The 24261-nt window shown below is 35.4% G+C and overlaps 3 protein-coding genes and 1 pseudogene across 3 annotated transcripts; all 4 read right to left on the bottom strand.

The window, feature by feature from the left end:
* Nucleotides 1-6596: 6596 nt before the first annotated feature.
* Nucleotides 6597-7148, bottom strand: LOC147568408 (uncharacterized). The gene has a single exon (XM_086659665.1). It carries the CDS (start codon nt 7146-7148, stop codon nt 6597-6599), a length of 552 nt encoding a protein of 183 aa, XP_086515791.1.
* Nucleotides 7149-9389: 2241 nt separating this feature from the next.
* LOC147568407 (putative CCR4-associated factor 1 homolog 11 pseudogene) lies at nt 9390-10485 on the bottom strand (annotated as a pseudogene).
* Nucleotides 10486-19271: 8786 nt separating this feature from the next.
* LOC147568406 (transcription termination factor MTERF8, chloroplastic-like) lies at nt 19272-21169 on the bottom strand. The gene is made up of 2 exons (XM_086654848.1): nt 20187-21169; nt 19272-19774 (listed from the first exon to the last, which is right to left on the bottom strand). Exons 1-2 carry the CDS (start codon nt 21167-21169, stop codon nt 19738-19740), a joined length of 1020 nt encoding a protein of 339 aa, XP_086510974.1. The 3' UTR covers nt 19272-19737.
* Nucleotides 20156-24261, bottom strand: LOC147568405 (uncharacterized). Its single transcript, XM_086654849.1, has 2 exons — nt 23155-24261; nt 20156-22422 (listed from the first exon to the last, which is right to left on the bottom strand). Exons 1-2 carry the CDS (start codon nt 24135-24137, stop codon nt 22398-22400), a joined length of 1008 nt encoding a protein of 335 aa, XP_086510975.1. The 5' UTR covers nt 24138-24261; the 3' UTR covers nt 20156-22397.

The raw sequence follows: 24261 nt of genomic DNA, 5'->3' as shown, positions 1-24261 counted from the left end.
TTCTCTCTTTCACATAAGAAGATATAAAGTTAGATCTCATTGTTTCAGAGCATGCAATTAAAAGCTAAATATGTTTGGTAATTTCAGAGCAGTTTTGTTAGCTATCAATTTTGGAGCATTTAGAGGCGCCATATATAATTGCTTTTGACCCCTCCATTTACAACAAAGTGTTCTTGGACTTTGTTAGTAGGGGTGCCAAATGCAATAACTAAGGCGCTTATAGAACCACCATTCAATTTTTTCTCATTCTTCTTTCTCTCTCTTCTGTAGATTCTCTTAGTCAAGGGTATTTTGGTTTTTGTGGTTGGCTAAGCTTTATCACCCTGTGCTTTCTTTTCTTTTCTATTTTTAAGTTTTGTCACATTCTCACATAAAAACAAGAATAAAGCTTATAACAATTCAACATACTTTAACTTTCTCATATTTTAAAAATCCACAGGCAAAAAACTTTGGAATAGAAAATCCTCAATTTGGGCTTATTCTATATGTGTTGCCTTAATGAAGGACCTTTATCAATTTTTTTTTGATGAAATACCTTTATTAATTTGATATATACTAAAGGTTCAAACTAGTCTGTTATAAGATTATAAGGGTAGACTGAGAATATTGGAATGATTATCATGATAGTTATGTAATGTAAGCTACATATAATGAAGAAAGTTGCGATTTTACAAAAGATAAATCTATATCGAGAAAATTAGATATAAAATTTGTAAAGTCTTCAAGTGTTTATTGAAAGATAAATACTCATAGAGGAAACCGTCTTATATGCATCAATTAAAGACAATACTGTGAAGGCGAGTCATACAATATATGTTACTAATTATGGTTCACTAGATAATTAGCTTATGTTGAAGAATTTTCTTTAATGGTATATTACTCTCACTAAACGAAGCTCTATTTAACATACAACATTTTGTTCTAATTCATGAAATAACACATAAATGCAAATGAATTTATGAATTGAGATTGAAATGAAATAACAAAAGAGAAAAGTAGGAGGTAGAAAAGGAGATATAAGTCATGATTAAAAGATAATAGGATCAAAAGGGTCTCACTTAGTACTCATAGCATGTGATTTTTGTGCTTCTTGTTTTCTTTATTTGATGATGGATCATCTTTTCCGCCCACAACTCCAAGGTCTTTTAAAACAAAAATAACTAGTCTAGGACTACATAATGATCATAACTCACCGAAAACAAAGCCTGATTTGTGGTTAAATGTGCTTTTCATAATGTCACAAACAAAACGTATAACTATAAATTGTAGTATGCTTTATGTACATGAAATATCTATGTACTAATAGAAGGGTTAACATAATGAGATACCAATTTCTATCTAGACACCAAAGTGATCGAGTCTTCATTTTTTATATTGGATCTCAGTAATTTGACTCTGTCGTCCACCTTACTGACATTTCATTTTTTTAGTTTGGATTTCAATAATTTGACTATGTCGTCCACCAAAATGACGCTATATAAACTTATAGTATAAGAAATGCCAAGAGATGATTTTTTTTCCATCATTTACCTTCTTAGGAATTTTGGAAACAAATATTTGAAATAATCTTAACGTGTACTTCTAATTAGTTTGTAGCACTCTAGCTCTAACATTGATCAAGGGTATTCTTTGGAACTCTAAAAAAGATGTGTATAATCTCATAGTATAATCTCATAGTATAATCTATAGGGAAATGATAAAGTTACAAAATATTTTGACAAAAAAAAGTTCCCAGCTGATGTGGCGGGTGTGGTTTCAAACTTTGACCAAATCTAGGCCGTTGAGAGATGAAAATCACAACCGCCACATCAGCTGGAAACTTTTTTTTGTCAAAATTTTTTGTGATTCTAGCATCTCTCTAATAAGTATATAAAAACTAATTTACATACTATATTAAGACCTTTGCATGAAAGTCATCACAAAAAAAATAGAGGATGGGGTTGAAAGGAAAATGGGAGTGGAAAAGCAAAGAAGAATTGGTCTTTGTTTCTTTTACTTTTCTTTCTTTTTCTAAGGTAAAGTAAAGTTGGTTTTAAGAGGCAATAAGTTTGTGATTTGGAAAGGAAGAACATTAAAAGAAGGCCCATTTTATGGGCTTTTAGAAAATCAAACCTAATTTTACCAATTGAATTTGATCCAAAACAATAATTTGCAGTATTGTAAAAAGGATGATAAACTATAAGTTAGGATCACATATATGGTCGTCAAATACGTATAGAAACATTGTAGCTCAACCCCTTGGCTGAAAATACGTATAGAAACATTGTAGCTCAACCCCTTGGCTGAAAGAACTATCGACATAGCAGCAACTTAAACTTGGTCCAATTTACCCTATAAAAATAGCTTTGTGAAATATCTTCTATAAGCACCACGATTTAAGGCCCACAATAATGTTTCGAAGGCTCCTAACTTCGAAAGTGCGGGCAACCAAAGAGGAGGAATATGGCTTCCTTAGCCTTTATATAACTTTCATTTTGAATATGCTTGTTGTCTTTTGTAAGCTTCCACATATATATAAATTCAATCTTTTGTTGTTCCCCCTAGGGCCCTACTCCATTTTATTGCTTGTCTTGGTACTTATCTTTTTGTTTGCAAGTAATATTACTTGCAGGCTAACTTATACCTAGAGTGCGTACAAATGCTGCACAGACCGAACAAAAAAGAAAAGCCGTGACATACATCTCAAGGCTCAAGCCGTATGTTACATATTTCATTGTCATAACTAGAGTGGCTTTATGCATTAGATCTTTATTGGGCCTTACTATTAGGTAAGGCCCAATTGGTAAGGACATTGAAGTTTTACATAAAAGATTAGAATTCAGATACTGAATTGGATGGAAGAAAAATCTGCTGAAATTCGAAACTCAGACAAGTACTATATATGGCTGAACCAATCGGCAACGATAATGTATAATTTAAGTCTAGGAAGGAAGAGACACGAGCTATTCTCGAAAATTTTGAAAACAAAAGAGACGTTGGTGTAAAAGAAATTTAAAAGATCCCACAGTTTTGAAGACCCGTAAAGAGTTTCTTCCAATCAAATACTCTCATTCCTCGATCAATAAACAACTTTGAGTTCGATAGTCAAGATTAGCAATCACCTTATCTAACAAAGATTGAGTTACTTCTAACATTGTAATTGATCAACTAGAGAGAGATAAAAGGTTCATATATTTTGAACTTGGGTTAGTTAATCGAATTCAGTAATATATAGTAGTTCACAAATCACAATGGCCGCAGCTCATTTCTATAAGGGCCAATGCGCCACCGCTCAGGCCCATGACCCGCCAGAATTAGAATTTGATAGGAAATGAAAAGAAGAAAAGAGACCTTATCATATACTTCCGAGTATCAAATGTTGCTATCAAGATTCCAGGGGAGAGTAGTTTTTCTTCACTGATTTAGTTTCTTTAATATGTTTCCAAGCCAATTAGTAACACAAAAGTTGGTAAGTCTAACAACTAAAAATTGATTATGTATATATGATTCTAAGCTAATTATAACCTTCCTGAAGAAGGAATTCATGGGTATCCTTTAATGGTGGTCCATAAATACCCATGGCAGCTGCAATTTGATCTTCTTCTGTTACACCTATTAACTTATCCCCAAGCCAAACTCCAAAATTTGTACTGACCATACCTAATCCATGGAGACGATCCAAACATAACTCGTAAATTAGTCAAGTATTACTTCTCAATGTCCACACAAAGTTGGAGATAAATAAGTTACTAGCTACACTATCTCCAATCTCACATTTGGTGATGAGTGGAGAGGAACTTTCATTTTTCGAATCTTAACCAATGATTTCGACATAACAGATCACAGTGACTTACCAAAGATTGAATGTGGTTTCAGTTTCTGCAGAGAACAAAATTTTCTAATACTTAATTCCAAAATCTTATCTGAATTGAACGAAAAACTGCAAATACAAATGAAGTTTCCTTTATGTTTCTGTACCCTCGAGTTGAACGAGGCTTAGAGATGGATGATGGAGATAACATCAATAGTCTAACACATTATTCCTGCTAGTGTAAAAAAATTGTCAATCATGGAATCAGTACGACCGTGATGTTGGATCCCGTTCCATTGATGAATCTCCTCCTTTGATTCCCGCTCCTGCTCCTAAAAACCTGGATGGAAAACCTGCAAAGAGTCCGGAAACCTCTTCGACGATCAAGACAATCAAATTGCGATTGCAGTTAAAAGATTGAGTATTTGATGAACCTTGGAGTTCTTGGATTCAACGTACCTTCTTCGAGGTAATTTGGTGCCCATTTATAGGCTACTTTGGACCGACATTTGATAGACGGTGTGGATGAAGCGGCTTAGATCCACTTTTCGGGATTAATACTATTCTTTGATAGTTAAGATATTTAAAGTTTCCTCTTTGAGTTTATCTCGTATCTTGGATATTTATAAGTTCCGTTGTTTTAAGATTCTCAATAGAAATCTTGTCGAGTTATTACATCTTTATGTGATGTTTCCTCCTTTGAAGACTCTTGAAATCCAGGTTACTTAAACACTTAAGATTTCGACCGGCTAAGATCTTTGATAAGATTCAGGATTAAGTCAGTAAGCGTGAGTCGCGTTTCTACATTTCCATGTTTAGGACTTAAGGCATCGACCTTGCTTACGTGGACTTTCATAGCCTTCTCGCAAATATCTCAGTGCAGACCTGGTCGTATTTGAGGCAAAGTAAGGTTGAGGCTCCTAAGACGATCGTGCCGACCTCCCGATTTTGGGTTTAAGTGACAGACCTCTTTGAACGCAAAGGTCATGTTGTCTTGATACGTATTGACCTTGACTTATTGACGTTAATCAACTGATGGTCATTTTTTGTATCATCAATTCCGATTTGCATGACATGATAATTTTAGTTTTTTGTTTTTATTCTCCTTGTTGTTGGTTGCAAGGAGATTGTTAATTGGTTTTTAGAACTTTTTTTTTGAAGCCACGGGAATCGATTTCCATTCATAAGTGATAAATCACATTGTTTACATGGATGAAATTGTTATTTCTCTCTTCCAACTTCATGAGAGTTGCATACCTTTAAATGCAAAGTACCTCGTGAATAAGAAAGAAATTGGACTAGACTCTGACGAAGAAAGATAAAAAAAAGATGAAAGGATCCTAAAGATCACAAATGAAAAGACCCTAAAGGTCAACAAAACAACTGATAATACAAAAAAAGAAAATACTAATCAAACATCACCGTCACATTCGCCGGAAAACCGCTATTGTCGTCGAAAATCTGCCACCATTGCCGGAAAACTGCCGTCATAACCGGAAAAGCCACCGTCATCTCTGAGGGATGTTGTATATGTCGTCCGAGGAGGAAAATACTAAATCTTTGGAATCAGACTTCAAAATATCTCTTGAATTCCTTGATCCTGTTCTAAATCTAACCCCAAACACAATCTTCTAAAGATCATCTTCATCTTCATCTTCGTTCAACACTGATGCAAAAATCGATTCTCTTTTACTAGATCTAACCTTTGATGGAGAGTTGTCGATTTGGAACTTATTTCTGTCGAATCATGAAGTTTAAAGTGAATATTAACTGAGAAAATGTATAGAAACGGAAGACCAGGGATAGATTTTGGAGTCGGTTTGAGGAATTGTAGGGATAAAATCAAAGTTTCAAACAAAAACCGCCAATAACTGCTCCGGGAGAGGAATTAGGAGGTTGCGCCACCAACCCCTAAAATCCCTCCGCTGCAGAGCAAATCCCTCCTTCAAAAATAAGTTCGTAAATGGTTTTTAGAACTAATTGAAGAATTTGTTACACGACAAAGATAAGTTCGTAAATGGTTTATGCCTTGTGGCTATATATTACTAAATAAAATGTTATACTATAATACATATGAAAATGAAGAGAGGAGAGTATTGTCTAAATTCTATTACAATTACGATTTTTAACTTGTTTTGCGAGATATTCCGCTTTAAGATTTCTTTTTGTCGAATTTAAGAGATTTGAGACTAAGAGAATCTCCAATGCAACACTCAAATTGAAAAACTTAAAGTGCCACTTAGGATTTTCTGAGTTATCTCTCCAATGCAACACTCAATTTGGATCTCAAAATGACGTGGCATCATTTAATGTTGAGATATCTGAGAAGAAACTCAATATTTGAGATTTCTTTTGAGGATCTCAATTGACCACTCAATATTAAAAACAAATCTAACCAACTAGGAATTGACACCTAAGTTATTTTTAAATTTTTAGAGTGTTGCATTAGAGATGTCTTTTGAATTGAAGATCTCAATATTGACATATAAAAACAAAAAACCGTCAATAGTTGGTAGCTACTTCCAAGGTGTTGACATAAACTCCAGAAACCCATGAAGGTCACAGATTCGAATCTAAGGTGGAATCAATGTAATCCGTTCTAAAAAAATAAACTCCAATTGAATTTTGACTGCAGTTTTTATTTTTAATTTTGCACAAGTCGTTTGGGAATGAATATTGTTGGGTCCTTTTAGTTAGGCACCAGTGACATATTTCGTGGGTCCCTAGCAACCTCTTTGACACGTAAGCAAAGGGTCACATGCTCAAGTACTCAACTTTTTTTTTTTTTTGTTGAACTGAAAATGCATTAATGCCTTAAAGCGTTATTATAGTATCTGTCAATTAAAATACACGGAATATTGTCCCACACTTTGCTTCTATTACGCTTTCTCGCCCACTTTGCTAATTTATCTGCGACTGAGTTAGCTGTTCTTTGAGTGTAGTGGAACTGAACTTCGTCAAACTCCTTCTTGCTTTCTCGGATCTTCTTGATATGAATCAGAGATTGCCATTGGATGGTATGGTGTTTGTTGCTAAGATGTTTGATGAGATTGAAGTTATCACTTTCTATGATGATAGATTGTTTTTTCTGAGATTTGGCCCATTCCAGACCCAATAGGATAGCCTTAGCTTCGCACTCTTCGCTATTTCTGCCTCTAGTGGTTTCCACCTGGGCTTGAATAAAATTTGCATTGTCATCGTGAGCAATCATGCTAATGCCAACACTGGATGAAAGGTTAGTGAATGAAGCGTCCACATTAATCTTGATAAAGCCGTAGGAAGGGGGTTTCCATGCTTCTGTCGGTTTTTGCTTTTGTTTAGACTGTTTAGTACTCATCTTAGGGAAATGGTCTATCATCTTTATAATTTTTTGGGTTTCGTTGATCTCATGTTGGAAACAGTGGTCGCATCTGGTTTTCCATATGATCCATAGAATAGTCGAAAAGTGTATGTTCTCCTCTGTTTGACATCTGTCAGGATGAGTTTCCCAGGAAAAGATCCAATCCTTAACGGACTTAATGTTCTCCGAGATAATGCTATAATGGAACCAAATGTTTTTTGCTAATGCACAGTGTAACAGTGCATGTTCAATAGTTTCGATGGAATTGCAATTTGGACAACTCGTGTTGATGTTAATATACTTCCCTATTTTTTCTCTCACAGGAAGAGCCGAGTTACATATTTTCCAGAGAAATAATTTGACCCGAGGAATCGCTGGAATGGACCATAGGAACTTCCAGTTTCCATTTAAGGTGATCTTTACCTGTAGGGTTCACTGGTATAGATTTGATGATATTCTTGGTGTCATTATCGAAATTTTCGTTTAGGATGGCTTCATCCCAATTGTTATTCTTTATCAGTTGTGAAACTTTGGTAAGATTAGAGTTATAGATATTGCTCACCTTTCCGTCTAGATCAGGAATCCAGTTATCTTCCCAGATGTTGATGTCAGTTCCTGATTGGACCTCCCATTGAGCTAGCTCTTCTATGTAAGAGTAGTGTTTCCTGATATTCTTCCATATCCACGAATGGTGGGGTTTCGCCGGGCCCGGATTTATGGAGTGAGGATAGTATTTATCTTTTAGAAGTTTGGCCCATAAACCTTCCAGGTTAGTTTTGAGCCTCCAGGCTAGCTTGGAGAGTAATGCTTTGTTGTCTATCTCAGGGAGGTGTATACCTAGACCCCCTTGGTCAATCGGTAAACAAATATGTGACCAGGCTTTAAGACACAAACCTTTAGACCTACCCCACCAGAAGTTCCGCTGGGCGGACTTGATGCTTTTACTAATGCCCTTGGGAATTGCAAAGCACTGCATCTGATATCGGGGTACGGCTGCAGCTATGGCCGATAGGACCACCGTGCGACCTGCTTGGGACAGAAAACTATGATTCCATTTAGTTAGCTTTTTCTGTATTTGTTCTAGTAAGTCTTTGAAGACTTTAGTTTTCTGTGCTCCGATGAAGAGCTGACACCCTAAATATTTTTCAGAGGTAGACGCGTATTTCACTTTCAGAGTTCTCATAATCATACGTTTAAACTTCGGGTGCGAGTTTTTCGAGTAGAAGATATTAGATTTAGTATAGTTTATCATTTGCCCTGAAGAATCACTAAATTCCTGCAGGATATTTTTAAGATTATGAACATTGTCTAATGAGTTCCTGCCAAAGATTATACAGTCATCTGCGAAGAGCAGGTGAGAGATCTCCATGTCCGCGTGATTAGTGGGGAAGCCCATGAACCGAGTTTGATTAGAAGAGTCCATTAACTTACGGCTAAGGCCTTCCATAGCCAGCGTAAAAAGGAAGGGCGAGATGTGATCTTATCCGTTTGACCATAAAAGTAGGTCATTTTTTGTGTTTGGGCATGAAGGTTGTTAGGATGAAGATTAGTCAAACGATTTTGACCATTGGTCTTAGTGGCTTAGGCAAATAAATGATACAATTTTGGTGATCATAACAACCAATAATAGTATCTTTGGCAACTATAAGTTATAATCACTTGTTCAACAAAAAAAAGGTTAGAATAACTTACATTTTCTTCATGATTTCCTTGCATATCCCTCTCCTTCTGTGTGTCACTAAAACAGAGGAGCACAACCTCTCACAAATAAATTTCTTTTTTTCTTTTTAGAATTTGGTAAAAAGAAAAATTTAACACCATCAATTATAGAATTCTAGCTTTTAGTTCTTTCTATCACTAATTATTTAGAATACAAAAAGTATTTGATATATTCTTAAGATAATAACATAATCCATGTTTATAGTTAGTCACAACATAAATACTAGAAATTAGCTCAACCTCAACCACACAAGTTGTTAGAAATTTTTAACCCAAATATTCTTCCTTGCCGAATATTGATTAGTAGTTTAAAGACAAGTGCATCAAATTAACACTAGACTATTTCATATTGATTAATAGTTTAAAGACAACGACGTCAAAATAATACTAGACTATCTCGAGATAGACAAGACATTGGCTAATTGATCAAGGAAATTGCGTCTAAGTAACAACATTTCCTCTTCTGCATTATAGAGCACATTTTGTTAACCCTTTTTTTTTAGGAAGTCCCATATTTTTAGCTTGATTTTCTTTGAAATCTTTTGTGTTTAAACTTTGAAATTCATTTGATTCTAAACAATATACAATATTAGCCCAACCAAAAATAAATACATTAACTAAAAAATAAATAAATTAGAATGAACTTTTGTTTTCTAAAAGACTTCTAGCCCATACAACACGCCCGAATATTTTTCGGGACCATCTTTGGCAAAGTATATATCTCTCATTTTTTGAAATGAATGCCACGTCAGCAAACTATCTGACCCGGCCTGGTGAGCTTTCCCAACCGCCCGATCCACTTCAAGAGCTTTTGCTACCCGATCCAACCCACCATACAAACTCTCACAAAACCTCATCAAATGTTTCACATCGTAAACCTTCGACCCAAAAAACACCCTGAGTAGACTCAGAAACTCTCCGATTTGACTCGGTAAATTCTTACTCGTCAAGATCTTAACCAAGTACCCAAAATCATATGCACTGTGAAACGTTACCCAACTCACCGAGTCATTACAAACGAGTCCAGATGACATCATCAACTCGGCAAATCTTAACGAGTCAATTCCGATTTCTCTATTCTTCTTGAAATCAATCCCTTGATGTTTCAATAATTGAATTGAATCAGGAGCGTGAGCATCGTTTTCGATATCAAAATCACGGAAATTGAATTCCCATATGAATCGGTTTCCGGTTCCAAAATCGGGAAGATTTCCGTTCGAATCTGATAGAGTTAAACCAACCTGAATGAGATTTAAAGAATCAACGTTAGTTTTGAGGATTGAGTAATGATCGGAAGCTCGATTCTGAGGAGAAACTGGTTTTTTCCGGTACTCATCATCCAACCGGTAAATAACTCCAGGGAATTCAGTATCCATGGATATAAAAGGGAAAGAATCGATCACAGATTGAATCAATTTAAACTCAGATAAGAGATTTTCAGACCAAACTTCTCGAATTTTAATTGGTTTCTTCTGATTCGATTCATATTTATAAGACATGTTTGTTCTTTAATCTTCTTCGTCGTTTTATTGCTGAGAATCTTGAACTCTGTTTTCCTAATCCGAAGCGCGGAGATTGAGTTTCTAAAATTTCTAGGGTTAGGGTTTTGATGATACTGATGATGAAATTGGGGGAAAGAGTGAGAGGGGTTTTATAAAGAAACGGGTTAGGAAGAAGAAAGGAAAGAAATACACCGACGTGGGGTCACGACTAACTAATGGCGGCTTCTTTTGGCGTGGTGGGACCGTGTAGGTCCCACTTTTATATTAGTGGCTCCGGCTTTTCAGTCGGTTACAGTGGCTTGGCTCGGCTCGTGAGCCGGACTCTCTTTATCCAACTCAAAAACCCAAATTCCTAATCTGGTCCAAGTGAGGCCCCAGCGTCGCCCCAGCGTCGCCCCAACGTCGCCATTGACCGGAGTTCATAATGGACGAATACTCGTGGGGCCGTCTAAACTAGTCAGAGTACCAATTGATGCTATCGAGTTATTTTGATGAATTCGAGTGACATGTCAAATTTTTAGAGCGTCAAACGACAAAGTTAGAATGAATGTTGAGTCAATTTTGGTCGAACGGCAAAGTCAGGATGCATGTTGAGTCAATTTTTAATCGGGTTGCGGCGGGGCAAAGATAGGTTTGAACTCAGTAGAATTAACTCATGTGAAACCTTCGGCTTGATGAAGCCAAAGGTGAAGAAAGTGAGAAGGAAAAAGGAAGAAACATTGAAGGAGGACAACTTCTAAACAATTGAAAGAATTGTTTGAATTTGGATAGTGTAACTCCCAGAGTCTAGATCCAAAATGACAATTCATATCTCCTTATTTATGACCATGCTGTGTTTTAAAGGAAAATAATCTTAGTTTATAAGGTCCCCAATTTTATTATCGAGTAGTCTTTCCCGTAGTGTTTTACAATTCATGTCCCGTCGATATAATATGTCAAAAGGGCCTACTTTGTCAGATACACCAAAGAATTACTTCGCAAGACTATGGAACTGATCGTGTTGTACCGCAGTCAAATGAAAAAATTCTGGCCCCACTTCACCTCAGAACAAAGGTAGATTTATTCGTGTTGTTGTTGGTCCTTGGTGTGTCTTGACGGCTCACTTCAATTTTTACAAATTCCCTGTTAAAGTTTGTAAGCATATAAAAACTTCAAATTATTGTAATATTTTGTCTTCCACTACTATCATGTGTAACATCTACACTAATGAGGTCATATGTAACCTATAACTTAAAGGCACATTCATGTGTATGCATGTAACTCCTTGTGTAAATGCCCATGAATGTCCTTACTTTGTAGGGCCTATAAAAAGGGTTCTAACCCAATGTAATTGACACAACAAAATAGTAGAATATTATACTACAATCTTAAGGTACAAATATGGTGTTCTTAGTCTTTAGTTTTCTCTCATCTCTAATCTCTCATCTTTACTTAGTTTTCAAAACACGTTATCGGCACGAAGCTCTATTTTTTTTTAAGAAGATTAGAGAATCATAAATAGTATGCTTCCAAATAGTTTTAATTTTTTATAGTATACATAGGAATAATTTTTTTTCCTTCACTTGCATCTTTAGGAAAAGTAATTAAATATGAAGGTAGTAATTTTGTTAGACATAACTATTCATATTAGCATTTGTAGCATATATCTTTTTCATGATAGGATTGAAATAGTCTTCATCTAATATTATAGATAAACTCTAACAAACAATTTTTTTTTGTAATGTTGTTCATATTAGTTTTTTTTTTTTTTTTTTTTTTTTTTTTTTTTTTTTTTTTTTTAATCCTATGTATGCATGATTAAAATTGCTAGTATCAACCATGTCCATCTATAGTGATTATTAATAGTATTATGAACATATTTATATCTATGCAATGATGAAGAGTTTTAGAAAAAAAAAAAGAAGAAGAAAATAAGCAAGTATTTTTCTTAGACATATTTATCTAACTTGTTTGTTTGTATTGTTTAGATCATGTCGGATAATCTTACAAAATTGCAATTTCTTGCTCTTGATATTACGGGAAAAAAATTTCTTGACATGGATTTTAGATGCTGAAATTCATCTAGATGCTATGAATCTTGGAAATACCATTATGGCTGCAAATGAAACATCCCCACAAGATCGGGCAAAAGCAATGATTTTCCTTCGTCATCACCTTCATGAAGGTCTGAAAACTGAATACCTAACGGTAAAAGATCCATATGTTTTATGGACGAATCTGAAAGAAAGATATGACCACCAAAAGACTGTCATACTCCCAAAAGCTCGTTACGATTGGATGCACCTGCATTTACAGGATTTTAAGACAGTAAGTGAATATAATTCAGCATTGTATAAAATTAAATCTCGCCTACAATTATGTGGAGAGAATATAACTGAAGAGGACATGCTAGAGAGAACATATTCTAGTTTCCACGATGATTAGATGTTTGTACACCTTTTCCTTTGTCATTTTTGTATTTGGCATTATTCCACATCTCGTGGTTTGATGCTAATTTTTGTTCACTTGAATTCCTAATAGGGCCACCACGTTGTCGATTATTATATCGACCTCGACCTCGACCACGCCCATTACCATGTCTGCGTTCACGGTTCATTGATGCAACAACATTCACTTCAGGGAATGGTGCAATCCCAGTGGGATGAGCATTATGATTTTTCATTAACAACTCGTTATTTTGTTCAGCAACAAGAAGACAAGAAATTAATTCAGAGTACTTTGTAAACCTACGCTCTCGATATTGCTGCTGCAGGAGCATATTCGATGCGTGGAAAGTAGAATATGTTCTCTCTAGCATGTCCTCTTCAGTTATATTCTCTCCACATAATTGTCACCGATGTGGTATGAAGGGGCATTGGTCACGTGTTTGTCGTACTGCGAAACACTTGGTTAATCTTTACCAAAATTCCATAAAGGGGAAAGGTAAAGAAATAGAAGCCAATTTGGCAAAATTTGAAGTACCGATGAACAAAACTCCCTTAGATATTTCTGACTACTTCATAGATCAAAGTGGTAAAGAATTTGAAGTATCCATAGATCCAACTCATCTGGATGTTTCAGATTTTTTTGCAGATCCAAGCAGCAAAGAATTTGATGTTTTACTTAACAATGGAAATGTTAACTAGAATTTATACTAAAATTCTAGTTTTAATATGCTTTTAGGAAGATTTTTTTTTTCTTAGACTATGTTTTGCTTTTGTCATTTGCTTTGGTCATTTGCTTTCTCAACAATTGTGTTTTTGTTATGTTCCTTTTATTATAAAATATTAAAATATTTCTATATTTTTCTTTTAGTTTCTTATTAGCATGGAGTTTACTAAAGATTCCAAAACAAATTGTGGGGATGAATGTCTTATCGACTGTGGAACGACAAATACTATTCTGCGGAACAAGAAATTTTTCTTCCAACTAAAATTAGTCAAGGCTAATGTCATCACAATTTCAGGACCCACAAACCTGATAGAAGGCTCTGGCAAAGCCATTGTTATACTACCAAATGGTACAAAAATTGATATCCCAAATGCTTTATATTCTACTAAATCTGCACGAAATCTATTAAGCTTTATAGATATTCGTCATAATGGATATCATATTGAGACAACTTGTGACAAAAAGAAAGAATACCTTTGTATTACTTCAATAGTCTCAAACAAAAAGCTGATACTAGAAAAGCTTCCAGCTTTTGCTTCGGGTTTATACTATACAAGTATAAGAACTATAGAGTCTAATTATTTGATGAACCAGAAGTTCAATTCAATGACTCTTGCAATTTGGCATGATAGACTTGGTCATCCGGGTTCTATAATGATGCGTCGAATAATAGAAAATTCACATGGACATCCGTTGAAAAACCAGAAGATTTTTCAACCAAACAATTATCCATGTGCATCTTGTTCGCAAGGAAAATTGATTGTTCGACCATCTCAATAAAAAATAAGCATCGAGTCACCTAGTTTTTTACAACGGATTCAGGGAGACATATGTGGACCTATCCATCCACCTTGTGGGCCATTTCGATATTTCATGGTCTTAATAGATGCTTCAACATGATGGTCACATGTCTGTCTATTATCAACTCGCACTGTTGCGTTTGCTAGACTTCTTGCTCAAATAATAAGGTTAAGGGCACAATTCCCTGACTACCAAATAAAGACAATTCGTCTCGATAATGCAGGAGAATTTACATCAAAGGCATTTGATGATTATTGCATGTCAATTGGGATTACTGTTGAGCATCCAGTAGCTCATACCCATACTCAAAATGGATTAGCTGAATCTTTTATTAAACGCTTACAGCTTATAGCTCGACCGTTGTTGTTAAGAGCTAAATTACCTAGTTCGGCATGGGGACATGCTATATTACATGCTGCAGCTCTAATTCGTATTAGACCATCTGCTTATCATCAATACTCTCCAATGCAACTTGTATTTGGACAATAACCAAATATATCACATCTTAAAGTGTTTGGTTGTGCTGTATATGTGCCAATTTCACCCCCACAACGAACAAAGATGGGTCCTCAAAGGCGTCTTGGTATTTATATTGGTTTTGATTCACCTTCAATAATAAAGTATCTAGAGCCACTTACGGGTGATGTATTTACTGCACGATATGCCGACTGTCATTTTGATGAAGAGAAATTTCCACCGTTAGGGGGAGATAAGCCACAAAATGAGGCAAAACGTGAAATTTCTTGGAGTACATCCTCTTTATCTCATCTAGATCCTCGCACTAGCCAGTGTGAACTTGAAGTTCAAAGGATCATTCACTTACAAAAGATTGCAAACCAATTACCAGATGCTTTCACAGATTCAGTGAAAGTAACAAAGTCACATATACCAGCTGCTAATACACCAGCACGGATTGATATTCCTAAAGATCAACTTAAAGATACAAATGTATCTAAAACACAGTTAAAGCGTGGCAGGCCTGTTGGTGCAAAAGATACCATTCCACGAAAAAGAAAGAAACATGAAAAAATAAATAGTCCTTCAGAAGAGGCACGGAGCACACATGTACCTGAAACGATCAATCAATCCACCAATATGGAACTCACTGCCCTAGAAGAGGCACAAAAAACTAGTGTGAGAGAATTATCAACTAATTATATTAGTACAGGAGAATGTTGGGAAAGAACCAAAATCATTCCTGACAATAAATTTGCTTTTGCAATAGCTCTGGATGTAATAGCAAATAATGACGATCATGAACCACAAAATATTGAAGAATGTCGACAAAGAAAAGATTGGCCAATGTGGAAGGATGCTATTCAAACTGAGCTAAATTCTTTAGCGAAGAGAGAGGTATTTGGACCTGTAGTTCCAACACCAGAAAATATAAAACCTGTAGGATACAAATGGGTATTTGTGCGCAAAAGAAATGAGACAGATGAAATTGTCAGGTATAAAGCACGTTTGGTTGCTCAAGGTTTTTCTCAAAGACCAGGTATAGACTTCCAAGAGACTTATTCTCCTGTAATGGACGCAATAACATTCCGATATTTGATAAGTCTCGCAGCATCGGAATGTCTTGAAACACGTCTAATGGATATAGTCACTGCCTATTTGTATGGCTCACTTGATAGTGACATCTACATGAAAATTCCTGATGGATATAACTTGCCTAAAACATCTAAGTTAGGATCGTCAAATATGTATTCGATCAAGTTACAAAGATCGTTATATGGATTGAAACAATCAGGACGGATGTGGTATAATCGCCTTAGCGAATACCTTTTGAAAGAAGGATATATTAATAATGCAATTTGTCCATGTGTATTCATTAAGAAATCAGAAAATGGATTTGCCATTATTGCAGTCTATGTAGATGATTTAAATCTTGTTGGGACTCCAGAAGAGCTCACTAAGACTGCTGAATATTTGAAGAAAGAGTTTGAGATGAAAGATCTTGGCAAAACTAAATTTTGTCTTGGTTTACAGATCGAACATTTGCAAAATGGAATATTTATCCATCAATCGATGTATACAGAAAAAGTCTTAAAACGCTTTTATATGGACAAAGCTCATCCTTTAAGTAGTCCTATGATTGTTCGCTCACTTGATGAAAAGAAAGATCCATTCCGTCCTCGGGAAGATGATGAAGATCTTCTTGGTGTTGAAGTACCGTATTTAAGTGCAATTGGTGCTCTTATGTATTTAGCAACTTGTACCCGACCAGATATAGCATTTGCTGTAAATTTATTAGCAAGGTACAACTCTGCACCTACCAAAAGACATTGGAATGGTGTCAAGCATATACTACGGTATTTGCGAGGAACTACCGATATGGGCTTGTTTTACTCGAAAGGAATAAAATCACAATTATGTGGCTATGCAGATGCCGGATACCTCTCTGATCCTCACAGTGCACGGTCACAGACAGGGTATCTATTTACTAGTGGTAATACTGCAATATCCTGGAGATCGGTAAAACAAACTATAATAGCTACTTCTTCCAATCATTCTGAATTAATTGCTATTCACGAGACAAGCCGTGAGTGTATATGGTTAAGGTCTATTATCCAGCATATTCGGGAAACATGTGGACTTTCCTCAATCAAGGATACTCCAACAGTATTGTATGAAGATAATGCAGCTTGTATTGCACAACTTAAAGGGGGATATATCAAAGGTGACAGGACGAAGCACATATCTCCTAAATTTTTCTACACTCATGAGTTGCAAAGAAACGGTGACATAGAAATGAAGCAAATACGTTCAAGTGATAATCTTGCAGATTTATTTACTAAAGCTTTACCAACTTCAACATTCAAGAAATTAGTCTATAACATCGGAATGCGTCGGCTAAGTGATCTTGCACAATCTCAACCGTCTGAACGTCTATGAGGGAGAGTATCTATGAGGGGGAGTGAACTAAGAAAGAAAGTGACAAAGTAAAAATGTATCTTACATTGTAAATCTTCGAACTGTACTCTTTTTCCTTCGCTTTGGTTTTATCCCATAGGGTTTTCCTTGGCAAGGTTTTAATGAGGCAGTATCTACTTCTAAAATAATCGAAGATATTGAAGAACATTGTACTCTTTTTCCTTCACCATGGTTTTTCCCATAGGGTTTTCCTGGTAAGGTTTTAATGAGACAATTTCTTATGTTGTGGAATCCAATGGGGAGTATTGTAATATTTTGTCTTCCACTACTATCATGTGTAACATCTACACTAATGAGGTCATATGTAACCTATAACTTAAAGGCACATTCATGTGTATGCATGTAACTCCTTGTGTAAATGCCCATGAATGTCCTTACTTTGTAGGGCCTATAAAAAGGGTTCTAACCCAATGTAATTGACACAACAAAATAGTAGAATATTATACTACAATCTTAAGGTACAAATATGGTGTTCTTAGTCTTTAGTTTTCTCTCATCTCTAATCTCTCATCTTTACTTAGTTTTCACAACACAAATCCCATTGTTTTTCATGAGACTTATTACTATATTTTTTTGTTCAAGACATGAGGCTTGTAACTAGAAATATGATTTGGGCACGTATGTGCAACATCGAGATTTTATAGTGGTTCACATTTAGTAGTTGTAGTGATAGTTAAGTTGAATCATTTTAACATTGCTTCTAAATGGGTTTGGGTCATGCCGTTTTGGTCTGACTCGGTCGTCGACTACTGAAATGTCCAATCTTTTAAAATATCTAGATTTTCCATAGCCGAAAATATCACAAAATCCATCCTATGGGTCATTCAAACTTACTATTTTATTAAGTTTTGATTTCATATCTGGAAATATCTTTTAAAATTGAGATAAGATAATTATAAATCAAGTTAGGAACAAAAGCACTAGATACTGGATTTCTTCTAGGGTAGAGAGAGAGAGTGTCTGTGTGGGGTGGGACTTGGGAGGCTGGGTGGACTGATGAGTGAAGCTGAAGGGAGTGAGAGAGAGAGAGAGAGAGAGAGAGAGAGAGAGAGAGAGAGACTTTTTCTATACTTTTCTTGTGGTTAATTTTAGGTGCACGTTTTTAGTTGGGTTCACACCGTCTTCCTCCCTTGTAAGACTTGGAACGCGTCCAAAAGAAAAGAGATTACAGTAGCCATCTTTGAATTTGTTTTCTTTTTATCAAACAAATGAGACCTAACCAACCAACCAACCAACCAACCAACCATTGAAATTATTGAGAGCTACTAACTGATTCATTGCCTTGCCTCCTCCCTCTTTATTTTATTCGCCTTCCTTTTTTTTGTCTGGCAACCGGTTGTTTCCACCTTTTTCCCCGCCCACTGTTCCCTCTTACCAATCCCACCTAACCCATTGTTTCAATTTCTTTTTTTCTTTCATTGTTTTTCTCAGGGTAATCTGGTAGCTAGTGATTAAATTAAATTCAATAAATATAAAAATAGGACGCAGAGGATCGAAGGAAGCCTCCGACTAATTCTGAAATAAACAGTTTAAGTATGTGAATCGTAAGAGCCCGGTTGGACTAGTGCAAAATATTATCTAATCTAGAAGATAATATTTGATTCAATTCAGATTTGAATCGTCATGATCATCTTAGTTCAGTCTATTTTTGCTTACTCATATGCCACCAAATAAAGTTGGCAATACGACCGCTGAGGTGGTCAAATTCTATGACCATGGATCATAATCTATTAAAATAAAGAAATAACATAAAATAGTGTAGTGAGTGCATTAATTTAGACGTTCAACTTTATTTATTTGTAAAGCCTTGTTTCCTCCATGTTTCGAGTTTTGCTTTATTTATTTTTGGAACATCTAGTTTATCCAATCTTTAGTTAAGTTAGTGATAAAGATTAAAATATTAAACAATGATTTCCTATCTATAAGCACGTTTTCAAGATGAATCTGAATCAAATTTGACCCAATCATATACTGAATCCCTGAAGAAGTTAGATGGAGTTTAGTGAAAGAAACTATTGCTTTCAAGGCAAGAAAGGAGTCAAGTTGGACTGAAGCTTCTTGGAAAAATTCACAGGACAGTTGGACACTATAAAAGAAGAATGCCTTAGACTTGTGGTGGAGGAAGATATTGATAGAATGACAACCCTAATAATGGACAGTGGGTTTCGAAAAGGAAAACTACAGAGAAGAAGCTGGGATGTTGATGATACGGTACCTATGCCATCCATTATCGTGTTTAAACAGATTGCATCCTGAATTCCTGATGATATGTTGGGTGTTCCCAATCCAGTGCTGGTTCGGTGTCATTGGGGCGGTGAACTTAAAAGAGTCATGGCAACCCATATCGAAGCTGTTACAACTCAAAGTAAACCATTGGAAAAACATAGACCGAAGTTAATATTGAAGAACTAAACTGAGCAGGAAGTAAATTGTTCTAGTTCCGATACACAAAACTTCAGATACCAGGGGGGAAATGAAGTTAATCAGTCACCATTTTTGTTTCATGATCTTCTTCCTCTTTTTTCGCCTAAATACGAACTGGGGAGGAGAGATAAACACCACAAAGAGAAATGTTCGAACATCAAAATAAACAATCAGAGAAATATATAAAGATGCACTAAAGAGCTTCAACTACTAAAGCATGAAGTTATAAGTGTGATTTGCCGTCCTCTATGATGATTTCTTCTTTACAAGCTCGACAGCAATTCAAATATTTAGTAGACGTACGAACTTGATTATGAAAATTTGTTATAAATCAATTACCACAGACTAGTTTTGATCAGATTCTAACTGACCCTGCTGGTATATCTTCAGCAATTCAGGAATTTGTTTCTCATACCTAATCACGTATCTTTTTATGAACGATTTCTCTGTTTTCGTAATTATAGTATAGATGCTAATATTTTTATCAATCAAACCTTTAGAGATTAAAATTCTTATAACTCTATACCTTGGGATAGTAGTCTTCTCCAAGCTATATGAAAAAGCAACTGGGGATTGAGCAATTGAAACTGGATCATAACACATTTGATTAACGAGGAAATCCATTATCGCTGTTATCTTCTTCTCCGATGTCATCATACAATATGGTTGTTTAACGAAAGCTGTTTGAATGTCATTTTCGGACCAACCCCATTTTCTATAAACATTCAATTTTGCGTCCCAAGTAGATTTATTCACTGAAGATAATCCAATAATAGCTAGAACAAATGTAACTTTTAAAGGATCAAAACCCATTTCTTTAACCTTTTCTACATTTTCCTTGAATCTAGCAGGACTAATTGTTAATGATCTTGGATGGGTTAGAAGTAACTTTGCGATATTTGATTCTGGTACACCTTCGTCTCTCAAAAGCTCAATTTTAGGGACAATGATTGTTCGGCTAAGAACAGATGAAGATCTTTTAAGAGCAACAAAAACTTTCTTGTCAGAAGAAAGAATGGTTTTGAGGAAATCAAAACAAGGGATCATTTGTTTTTCTAAGCTTTTACTCAAGAGAATTGGTTCTCTACATATGGCATTTGCTAGGTCAACCCCAGAAAGTCCTTTAGAATTGAAAAAATCTAATTTGGGTTTTAGGGTTTTTAAAGGATTGGATTTGAGTAAAAAAGGGACCTTGGTGATGATTTTGCAGATATGGGATTTAGTGAAACCATTAGTTTCAAGAAGGGTAAGAACTGAATCTGGTTGAGATGAAGTTTCAAAATGAACTTTCTTAGAAGCATATTTTGCTTTTTCTTCTGATAATCCACAAGACTTCATCAAATAAGAAACTACAAAAGACGAGTTGCTGCATTTTTTAGTATGATGAAGAAATTTAGGGTTTTGATTGTTTCCAAGAAGAAGAAAATTACTGAGAAGATTATGAAGATGGGTTGATGAATGAGGTCTTTCACTGGTGATATTCTTTACTAGAAAGAGTGATCGAAACATTGAAGTTAAAAAAAGATTAAAGATATCTATACATATATATAGAGAGAGAGATGGATGGAGCTTACTTTGAATATCCCCTGGTTCAGATTGGAGCCGGGAATGAGGGATTCAAGCACCACAAGAAGTAACCCTTCTCATAACGGGGGTTAGGGAGGAAGATAATGGAGAATATGAACACGACCCGGTTGTTTCAAGGGTTAATCTGTTTCAAAATTTGTTGGGTTATTTCCTAAATAGCTCTGAACTTTGTGACCAGCTTCCTGCCGTGCCCCCTACTTTATCAAAAATATCTAGATGATCCTTTTTTTTTTCCAGTTACCGTTATAACTCCGTTAACTAGTCATCATCTCTCTCTCCTCCATCTCATCTCCTCTCTCGGCCACCTCATCTTCTCGCCATCTCATCATCTTTACCGGCGAAGGTCGCCGACCGACCAATTTTCCGGTCAGCGACCATCAAATATAAAAAAAATTACCTCTCTCTAAAAAAACATTTTTTTTTCTTATCTCTCTCTAAACGGATCTAGAGAGAGAAAAGAGGTCTAGTTTAAAACTTGTTTTAGTTGTGTCATCTCTAATGAAGAAATCCATTCATTCGTGGGTTTCTCTTTCTTAATTTCAGTTCCAATCCACTCCATTACACAACCTCTTACACTTCCTGATTCAGATCCACAACCAACATCTTGTCGCCACCACCAATCCTTCCCTATAAGACTATTCTTTCTACTGTGTTTTGGAGTTCCATCACTAACCATATCGCTTCTACTGTCCATACCGATTTTATCAAAATTCCCTTTTGATACACTTGGTTTATCCATGGTTTCCAGACGAGAGATATTAGGATTTCAATGGAGAGCCCTTTGAAAGAGTTGAAAGATAGTGCTTCTGTTCTTGACATGGACTCAATGTTGCTGTTGGAGTTCAAAATCTTCTTCTTGTTTCCCTAACAAGGTGATACCTAGGGTTTGGTTAGGTGATACCTTGGGTTTCAATTGGAATGGCTTAAATTAAATGCTCTAACTTTTAAGGGCCATTATTCAGAATATACTAGATTAGTGTGCCTATAAATTTGTTGTCCACTTAAGATTTCCAATTTCTTAATTTGTCCATGTCCACATATTGGCCATATATTGGTCACCCCATATCTTCATCTTCAAGTTCAGTGTTTTCACTTTATCTTTGTGTTACATTTTCTCAAATCAAAATTAATGTGATCTACCAAAAAGGCTTTAGCCAAACGGGATCTGCCGCATCCTACAAATATGTATCAACGAGAGAACACAATTTCAGTAAGAACTAATCGTTAAGGAGAAAATAAAACTGAACAAGTAAAACTGTACCTCAACAATGTAAGAAAATTAAGAAGTTGAGAGGTATTTGACTATAAGTATGGGTAACAACTCATAACAAATGAAATCCACACTCACCATTGTCTTCATCTCACAACTCAGGTGCTAATCTCAAACAGAACGGTCGATTCACGGCCTTATGCTTGTACATAAGATACAATATCAATATCTTACCATAGGAATTAAAGTAAAAAGATATCAATATCTAAACAAGCATTATAGGCTTATAGCTGAAAGATATTGATCAGATAGAGTATCGACAAACATTGAGATTTGGGAAAAAAAATTTTGACATATGAAAGCATCAACAATCAAATCGTGAACCATAACACTTACGATTCCCACAGACATCGAGCATAAATGAGTTATCTTTATATATGGAGCAAACGCGAAAAATAATTAGAGTATCGGATAAATGCACGAACTTGGTTAGGGTTATAAACCAATTACAAAAAGTTAGTTAAGATGAGATTCCTTGTACTGACCCTGGTATATATTCAACAATTCAGGAATTTGTTTCTCATACCTAATCACATATTTTTCTATGAACGATTTCTCCGTTTTCGTAATTATAGTATAGATGCTAATATTTTTATCAATCAAACCTTTAGAGATTAAACTTCTTATAACTCTATACCTTGGGATAGTAGTCTTCTCCAAGCTATATGAAAAAGCAATTGGACTTTGAGCCACTGAAACTGGATCATAACCCATTTGATTAACGAGGAAATCCATTATCGCCGTTATCTTCTTCTCAGATGTCATCATACAATATGGTTGTTTAACGAAAGCTGTTCGAATGTCATTTTCAGACCAACCCCATTTTCTATAAACATTTAATTTTGCTTGCCAAGAAGACTTATTCAGTGAAGATAATCCAATAATAGCTACAACAAATGTACCTTTTAGAGGATCAAAACCCATTTCTTTAGCCTTTCCTACATTTTCCTTCAATCTAACAAGACTAATTGTTAATGCTCTTGGATGGGTTCGAAGTAACCTAGCGATATTTGATTCTGGTACACCTTCTTCTCTCAAAAGCTCAATTTTAGGGACAATGGTTGTTTGGCTAAGAACAGATGAAGATCTTCTAAGAGCAGCAAAGACTTTCTGGTCAGAAGAAAGAATGGTTTTGACCAAATTAAAACAAGGGATCATTTGTTTATCTAAGCTTTGTCTCAAGAGATTTGGTTCTTTACATATGACATTTGCTAGGTCAACCCCAGAAAGTCCTTTAGAATTGAAAAAATCTAATTTGGGTTTTAGGGTTTTTAAAGGATTGGATTTGAGTAAAGAAGGGAGCTTGGTGATGATATTGCAGACATGGGGTTTGGTGAAACCATAACTTTCAAAAAGGGTAAGAACTGAGTCTGGTTGAGATGAAGTTTCAAAATGAACTTTCTTACAAACATGTTTTGCTTTTTCTTCTGATAATCCAAAAGACTTCATCAAATAAGAAACTGCAAAAGATGAGTTGCTGCATTTTCGGGTATGAAGAAGAAATTTAGGGTTTTGATTGTTTCCAAGAAGAAGAATATTACTGAGAAGGTTATGAAGATGGGTTGTCAAATGAGGTCTTTCACTAATGATATTTTTTACTGTAAAAAGTGATCGAGACATTGAATTTAAAAAAATATAAGGGAGAGAGAGAGATGGATGGAGCTTACTTTCAATCTGCCCTGGCTCAGATTTGGAGCCGGCAATTAGGGATTCAAGCAGCACAAGAACAAACACTTCTCGTGAC

This window comes from Eschscholzia californica, unplaced genomic scaffold (assembly GCF_041429995.1).
Source record: "Eschscholzia californica isolate CP2 unplaced genomic scaffold, dmEscCali1.0.p SCAF_1, whole genome shotgun sequence".
NCBI lineage: Eukaryota > Viridiplantae > Streptophyta > Magnoliopsida > Ranunculales > Papaveraceae > Eschscholzia > Eschscholzia californica.
The sequence above is the reverse complement of the archived record's forward strand: the minus strand, read 5'-3'. Positions and strand labels throughout refer to the sequence as shown.

Excerpts from the sequence above, each read along its gene's own strand:
- LOC147568408 (XM_086659665.1), bottom strand. The coding sequence starts at position 7,148 with ATGATAGACCATTTCCCTAAGATGAGTACTAAACAGTCTAAACAAAAG.
- LOC147568406 (XM_086654848.1), bottom strand. The coding sequence starts at position 21,169 with ATGTTTCGATCACTCTTTCTAGTAAAGAATATCACCAGTGAAAGACCT. Across the intron at positions 19,775-20,186 it reads GAGAAGACTACTATCCCAAG|TTCGTATTTAGGCGAAAAAA; the intron begins GTATAGAGTTAT and ends TCTCCTCCCCAG.
- LOC147568405 (XM_086654849.1), bottom strand. The coding sequence starts at position 24,137 with ATGTCTCGATCACTTTTTACAGTAAAAAATATCATTAGTGAAAGACCT. Across the intron at positions 22,423-23,154 it reads GAGAAGACTACTATCCCAAG|GATGCGGCAGATCCCGTTTG; the intron begins GTATAGAGTTAT and ends ACATATTTGTAG.